Source organism: Micropterus salmoides, unplaced genomic scaffold (genome assembly GCF_014851395.1).
Source record: "Micropterus salmoides isolate LMB-PRFRI ecotype aquatic unplaced genomic scaffold, ASM1485139v1 Ms_hic_scaffold_13, whole genome shotgun sequence".
In the NCBI taxonomy this organism is placed as follows: domain Eukaryota; kingdom Metazoa; phylum Chordata; class Actinopteri; order Centrarchiformes; family Centrarchidae; genus Micropterus; species Micropterus salmoides.
The window spans coordinates 31,383,668-31,391,552 of NW_024040374.1; the positions used below are offsets into that span (position 1 = coordinate 31,383,668).

Genomic DNA, 7,885 nt, shown 5'->3' on the forward strand with positions numbered 1-7,885 from the left:
TCTAAGAGATTTAAAAAAAAGTCATGGCAAACACCTTCCTGATGATGACCATGAAGCTAGCAGATCTAAACTGCAGTCTGTTTTGGGTCATGTGATCACTGCAAAAGGGAAAAAGAAGAGCCCTCTCACCCAAAAGCAAATTGAAGCATTTTAGACCACCCTAAAATGAGAGGCAAAAAAACAGGTAAATTAACTTTTTATGGATGACAGTGCTCACATTAAGGCACCATGGGCAGAAACCGCACATGGGGAAGGCCTGAGATTTTTTGTTGATTTAAAGCTGGCTCTTCAGTCTCCACCGACCCTGGGTCTTCCCGACTGTAACAAACCTTTCACACAGACTGTTGACGAAAAGGGAGGGTACATGACCTCAGTACTACTACAAGACCATGGGGGACGACTGAGACCTGTAGCTTATTTTTCATCCAAACTGGACCAGCAGGGCTGCCAAACTGCCTGAGAGCTGTGGCGGCTGCTGAAAAAGCAGCCATGGCATCACGTGACATTGTGGGTTATTCAGACTTGACATTGCTGGTTCCACATGCTGTGTCAATGATTTTGCTTGAACAAAAAAACATCTCATCGCTCCACAGCCAGGTGGGTGAGATACAAGACCGTGTTGCTTGATATATCTAACATTACTGCACTGTACTGAATCCTGCTACTCTCCTCCCAACTCCAGGTGAAGGACAGCCGCATGATTGTGTTACAGTCATAACAGAAGCCTGCTCTCCAAGGGCAGACTTGCAGGAGACTCCTCTAACAAACCCAGACATGAAGTTGTTTGTGGACGGCTCAGCATCACATGATCCAGCAACTGGTAAACATAGAGCAGGTTTTGCAGTAACTACTAGTAGCTTCAAACTATTCTGCGCAAGCAGCAGAGTTTGCACTGACAGAAGCATGTAAATATGCAAAGGACAAAACTGTAAATATTTTTACAGACAGCCGTTATTCTTGGGGTGTTATTCATGGTTTTGGGAGATTGTGGGCAAACAGGAAGTTTTTAACATCCACAGGCAAACCTATTGCTCATCACACACTGGTTGCTGACCTACTTGATGCTGTGCTGTTGCCCAAAATTATTGCTGTGTGTAACTGTGACACTCACACTAACAATCCTATCTCACAGGGAAATGCCAGAGCTGACCTTGCAGCAAAAGCTGCAGCAAAACACACACTAACCACCCAATGTACTGTTTTACCTGACCCACCATTGACTTCTACTGCTGATTTGCAGGAATTACAGGCGAGAGCAGGTCCATAGGAGAGAGCTGTTTGGAAGAAAGCAGGCTGCACATTTTCTGACAAAGTGTGGTATGGGCCTGATGGGAAGCCGTGCCTGCCTAAGTATCTGTTTCCTTATTATGCTAAGTTGACACACGGTAAAGACCATGTATCATCATAAAAGGGAGTATGACACAGGAACTAAACAGATACTGGTTCACAAAGGGGTTCTACAACTCTCCCAGAAATTTTCTCAAAGTTGCATGATTTGTGCAACTAACAATGTGTGGCGGCTGATTCAGATCTCACAGGTGGCAAACCCACCCCCAGACAAACCATTTGAGCATCTGCAAATGGACTTCATTCAACTGACACTGTCACAGGGGAAGAAATATTGTCTTATCATGGTAGATATGTTCTCTAAATGGGTAGAGGCATTTCTAACATCTAAACAGGATGCAGCAGCAGTTGCAAAAGCTTTGATAAGCCGGATCATTCCTCGCTGGGGAATCCCAACTAAGACCTCCAGTGATAATGGCACACCTTCCATTAGCACAGCACTGAAGAGTGTAGGGGAGGATATGGGGATTGATCTCAGGCAACATTGCGCTTAGCATCCAGCTTGCTGATCGTTTTAATGCACATGAGAAGCCGGATGAGGGGCAGAGGGGGTCTCAGTCCTTTTGAAGTCCTATTTGGCAGACCATTGAACACGGGGATTGGGCCAGCTAGAAGACAACTCCCTGATACCAGCCAATGTGAGGATGAAATGCTGAGATATTGTGCTAATTTGTCCTCTGTGCTTTCTGAAATTCACATGCAGGTCAAAAACACCATCCCAAAAGCTGCCGAAAAGAAACTGCATGATCTGGAGCCAGGGGACTGGATCGTGGTAAAGGACTTAAGGAGAAAGCATTAGTGGGCTCGCAGGTGGACTGGGCCATTTCAGATCCTGCTAACAACAGAAACAGCAGTAAAAGTAGCTGAAAGAGCAACTTGGATTCACGCCACTTACTGCAAACGAGGGCCAAAGCAACCAAAAGGCCTCAGACCAGGTGAAGATGGAGATCAGTGAGTGAGCTGAGCTTTCCCCTGCCTTGTGTTCCTAGGGAGGGAGGGGAGTGGAGGTCTCTGAGATCACCTAGAATCACTAACACTCACCATGGGCACACTGATTACAGGGGTAGGCAAGGTGTCACAACTGATCAGATATGATGCCAGAGATGAACAGAATGGCACTGGACCCGATGCTGGCGACTCAAGGCGGAGTTTGCCACATAATTGGAGCAGACTGTTGTACATACATCCCAGATGTCTCGGACAACATGACTCATGTTGTCTCCCGCCTGAATGATCTACTGCACGAGGAGAAGAGTCAGGACTCGCAGGACTCTGGGGGATGGGACATGTGGTCGTGGCTGACAACAGGCGGATGGAAGAATATGTTGTTTAAAATGTTGACCCCACTGTTTGTCATTCTCGGTGCTTTCCTCCTCCTGACATGCTGTGTGATCCCTTGTGCTAGATCTATGATTGCTACAGCTATTAAATCATCTATGGGTCAGTATATGCAATTACATACTGCACCCACCGATTCGATGGAGTGGATCCCACCTTTCAGTGGGGATGAAAATGAAGTTTAATCTGAATCATTTCTAAGTTTCTTAGCTATATTCTGAATCATTAGTCTTTGCAAATATAATGAAATTCCACATTTTGCATAATTACAAGTGTGTATTGTGTCTTATATTCTCACATTTTTGCATTTCTTACATTATATTTTTATTCCCTTATATTCTTATATTGTCTATTTCTTATATTCTTACCTAATCACCTACTCTGCAAGTAAGGTTAATAATATGTTTGTATTCTTATGTTTGGTTAGCATAAAATGCTAAAAGGGAGTAATGTAATGGGAATTCCAAACATTTTGCATGTAACCCTGGACTCAGGGAGACTCATCTGTGATGTGGCACTGAATCTGTGTAAACGTAACAGTCAAAATATCTCTGTTCTCTGTGGTATCCAGACTTCAGGGACAATGTGTGTGGGATGATATGATTGACCCTAAACCTGGATAAATAACAGGCTCACGGAGCTCTCCTCACTCATTCGAGCATACATGTATGTGTTTTGCTGTGAGTCCTTCTGCAGAAGACTTGAATAAAATTCACAGAAAGACAAGTGTTTGCCTGAACTGTTTATTTAAACACACAATTCCTACCACACTATCTATCTATCTATCTATCTATCTATCTATCTATCTATCTAACATTATATGTAGTGTTCCAGTGGAGATGGATCCATACCAGGTACTATAAGTCAGGATGTCTCAGGTTCTCTTGCTGCTTTATGAGTTGGGAAGATTCTTCTTTGTCAAAAAACATGAAACACCCATTGAATGCCAGATAATGGTAAATAATAAAACTAGCACAAAGGTGTTTTTCTTACTTCATGTGGTTCATGAGTGCTGGGTGTGACCTACCTTTCTTAATCTGATTGGTAGACTTTAGAGAAAACAAAGGTAACGGGCTTTTACTGACAGCTACTGTATGTGTACATACTGTATAGATATGCATATATTTAATTATCAATTTAACCCTAATTCCTATTTTGGACATGTTTAATATTGACTGACAAATAACTGGATCATTAAAGGAAATAAAATAATTCTGGTTAATTACAACTAGGGTCTTACTTGTGTTACTGTTTTAAAGTCTGACAGGAGATATTACAGTCAGACAACTAGACAGGTTTTAAATAATCGACCCATTTAGCCAGATTATCTGAACAACTTTATATGGAGGTAAAACCAAAAGTGATCAAAAATGAAATATCACTAATATTCCCTCAGTTTCTTGTCATGCGAAAACAGCCAGGAGAGAATCTTAACCAATGGCCAAAACTATCAAAATAAGACCCAAGTGGTATGTAACCAGATTGATCCTTCAATTAGTCAACTATTGTTTAACATGCAAAAACAGTATTACAGTCCGAGCAGAGATTGTTTGTTTCACGAGCTTTGCTTCTCAAGCTGCAGAGCAGAGACAAATCCAACTGAACAGTGAACAATTACAAATGTTTTGAATGTAAGTTAGTCATGAAGCAATGTAAAAGACAGCTGGCGCCCCGTACCTCCATGATGCTTTGCAGTTCCTCCACATATAGCCTCTCTGTTTCAATCAGCTCAGTCATGATGTGTCTGCAGAAAAAGAGGAAAGAATAGTGATTTCTAACGCAGAGAAAATGAAACCCTTCTGTCAGACCTTTCCCCCAAAACCATTCATCCATTCATCCATCCATTGCTCTGATGGGGTGTCTTTCCAAGCTGACAAACCAGCAACACAGCCTTTAATGAGTACTCCATCAATTTAGGGGACAGCTGTGGCTTAGAGGCATAGAGGGTCGCCCACTAATCATAAGATCAGTGGAAGAAGATGATCAATCCCCAGCTCCTCTGGTCTGCATGTCAAAATGTGTGTGTGAAGAATGTATGTACAGTCCCCTCCAAAGGTATTGGAACGGTAAGGCAAATTCCTTTGTTTTTGTTGTTCATTAAAGACATTTGGGTTCAAAAGATCAAAAGATGAGTATGAGACAAAGATTTCAGCTTTTATTTCCTGGTATTCACATCTTGATGTGTTCAACTCATGACATATCACCGTTTGTATTAGACCACAGCATTCTTAGGTGAGCAAAAGTATTGGAACAACATTTAATATTTGGTGGCCTAACCCTTGCTTGCAATAACTGCCTCAAGCCTGCGACCCATCGACATCACCAAACTGTTGCATTCTTCATTTGTGATGCTATTCCAGGCTTTTACCACAGCTTCTTTCAGTTCTTGTTTGTTTCGGGGTATTTCTCCCTTCAGTCTCCTCTTAAGGAAGTGAAATGCAGCTCTATTGTGTTATGGTCAGGTGATTGACTTGGCTGGTCTAAAACCTTCCACTTTTTCCTCTGATGAAGTCCTTTGTTTTGTTGGCAGTGTGCTTTGGGTCATTGTCCTGCTGCATGATAAACTTCCTCCCCATTAGTTTCAATGCATTTCTCCGTAAATTGGCAGACAAAATGTTTCTGTCCACTTGTGAATTCATTCTGCTGCTACCATCATCAGTTCCATCATCAATAAATATTACTGAGCCTGTTCCAGAAGCAGCCATGCACGACCAAGCCATGACATTACCTCCACCATGCTTCACAGATGAGCTTGGATGCTTCGGATCATAAGCACTTCCTTTCTTTCTCCACACTTTGGCCTTTCCATCACTTTGCTAGAGATTAATCTTGGTCTCATCAGTCCATAAGATTGTGTTCCAGAACGTTTGCGGCTCATCTCTGTACTTCTTTACTAATTTAATTCTGGCCTTCTGATTCTTCCTGCTGATGAGTGGTTTGCATCTTGTGGTGTGGCCTCTATATTTCTGCTCTCTGAGTCTTCTTCCAACAGTGGATTGTGATACCTTCACCCTGCACTGTGGAGGTTTTTGCTGATGTCACTTCCTGATGTTCTGGGGGTTTTCTTCACAGCTCTCACGTTACTTCTGTCATCAACTACTGTTGTTTTCTTTGGCCGACCTGTTTGACATCTGTTGCTCAGTACACCAGTAGTTTCAATCTTTTTCAGGACATTCCAAATTACTGTGCTTGCTATGTACAATGTTTGTCCAATGGCTCTGGTTGATTTTCCTTCTTTCCTCAGCTTGACAATGCCTTGCTTTTCTCCCATAGACAGCTCTCTGGTCTTCATGTTGGTTTATCTTCTTTAACAGGAAATGTTTGTAGTTTTGCTCACTTGGAAAATGGGTGATATGTCCTCAGTTGTTTAACACATCTAGATGTGAATACCAAGAAATGAGAGCTGAAATTCTGAACTCTTGTCTCATATTTATCTTTTGATCTTTAACCCAAATGTCTTCAGTGAACAACAGAAACAAAGGAACTTTCCTTACCATTCCTATACTTTTGGAGGGAACTTGTTGGGTCAGATGTACGACCAGGCTGGGCCAGTTACTCCTGGTCCCCACCTTCACCAGCTTTATAAACTTTGTCAAAAAATACTCCATTAACTTTCTATTATAGTCAATAAATTTGCAGTCAAAAACTTCTCTGGAGACGGTCAAGAGTCGGTGCAAAAGAGTTTATTCCAAAATTCAAAGTCATTTATTACTGTATTGTTGACTTTCTATATATTTTACTACTGGATAAGTTCACCAATTACATTTCAACTTCAGTCTCACTGTATTTTTTTTTAAAGTTATGCATGCATAATTGGACACACAATTATATTTCTTAAAAAATAAATACAAGAATAACATGTAATGCTGTATCCTTCATTAATGCTTGGTTTCTTACAACAATCTTGATGTTATGGTGGCAATTTTCTGCAATCTGCTTATCATCTCTGATGCGTTTTCGTAAAGCATCTGACGTTTTTTTTGTCATCCACTATCTGACGGGATTTTAGTAAGCCTCTGTCGCTTTTTCTGTCATCATACATTCCTTCAGCAAGCTTAGTCAAAGTTCACACAGGCTGTAATAATCAGAGGTCAGAAGTTGACAATCAAACCCTTAATTAGTAATTAAACATGTTGTCTTTATATCAGTAGACTAAAGTGCAATTTATACTTCTGCGTCAAATCAACGGCGTAGGTGATGGCATAGGCTACGGGGCTACGCCATCGCCTGATGTGCACCTCCTCAGAAATGTAAATACACGTTGAGTCGACACGGACCATAAGCTCTGTGATTGGTCGGCTAGGTAGCCTCGCAATGCCTCCGAATGGACCAGAAGTACCCCGCGCTTTGAAGTAACATTTACTAGCGGCCAAAACGGCGGCTGTAACACATTGAATCAATATATTTGACCGTCACAACACGAGCGAAATGACTCGTTTCGCTATCAGAATGTGATCCATTCGGTCGGTAACATTTGAAAAGGCTACACCCCCATTTACGTTAGCGGAGCACTAAACCGGAAGTTAGCCTGCTCAGCCGGCAAAACTCAACACAGTGGACGCTGTAGCGCTACTGCCGACTAGCGTTTGGGGGTGTAATTGCAGAATGACGGAAACACCTAAGCACAAGTATAAATGCATGGCTACGTGCGTACCTACGCCTAAGGCTACACACGTAGACCCTACGCAGGAGTATAAACGGGCCTTAATACATCAACAGTTCTTCATGTAGTCATAACAACAGTAGATAACAGCAGAACGAGGCATGCACTTGTCACAGCAGATTTTGAACACCTGCAGCCTCTCCTGCAGTCATAAATCTACAGTAGATAACAGTTGAACAAGGCGTGCATGGTCTCGGTGTCTGCAGTCAATGCTCCCACTCAAGGATCTTAACCACAGTGAGCTTGTTTCTACAGTTCAGAATTTGTAGGTAAAGACAAGGCACATCCAGGTAAAAAGATTAAAAAGTAAAGCTTATTAATAAACTGACTAAGAATGATTAATGATTAATACTAATTAAGGATAATAAAATGATTAAAAATTATGAATTAAGGATAATCACTGATGACTGTTTCTTGACTGTTTCTCTGCACTGTTCCCCCTCTCTGTGTCCTAGGCATGGCTTCTGCTGATCATGCTATTTTAACCATAACCGGACTTTGTGGAATAAGCTGGTGTCTTTTGTGTTGTGTGCTGGA

General features: G+C 41.8%; 1 protein-coding gene across 8 annotated transcripts in view; it reads right to left on the reverse strand.

The window, feature by feature from the left end:
- Window positions 1–7,885, reverse strand: part of mcf2l2 (MCF.2 cell line derived transforming sequence-like 2) — a 129,097-nt gene that overhangs the window by 48,381 nt on the left and 72,831 nt on the right. For all 8 annotated transcript variants that reach the window (XR_005444154.1, XR_005444155.1, XR_005444156.1 and 5 more), the window contains exon 16: window positions 4,363–4,429. Coding sequence is in view for 5 of the 8 variants with exons in the window: in XM_038716844.1 (XP_038572772.1) it covers window positions 4,363–4,429 (67 nt within the window). In the remaining 3 variants the exon portion in view is untranslated. The remainder of the gene's footprint in view (window positions 1–4,362; window positions 4,430–7,885) is intronic.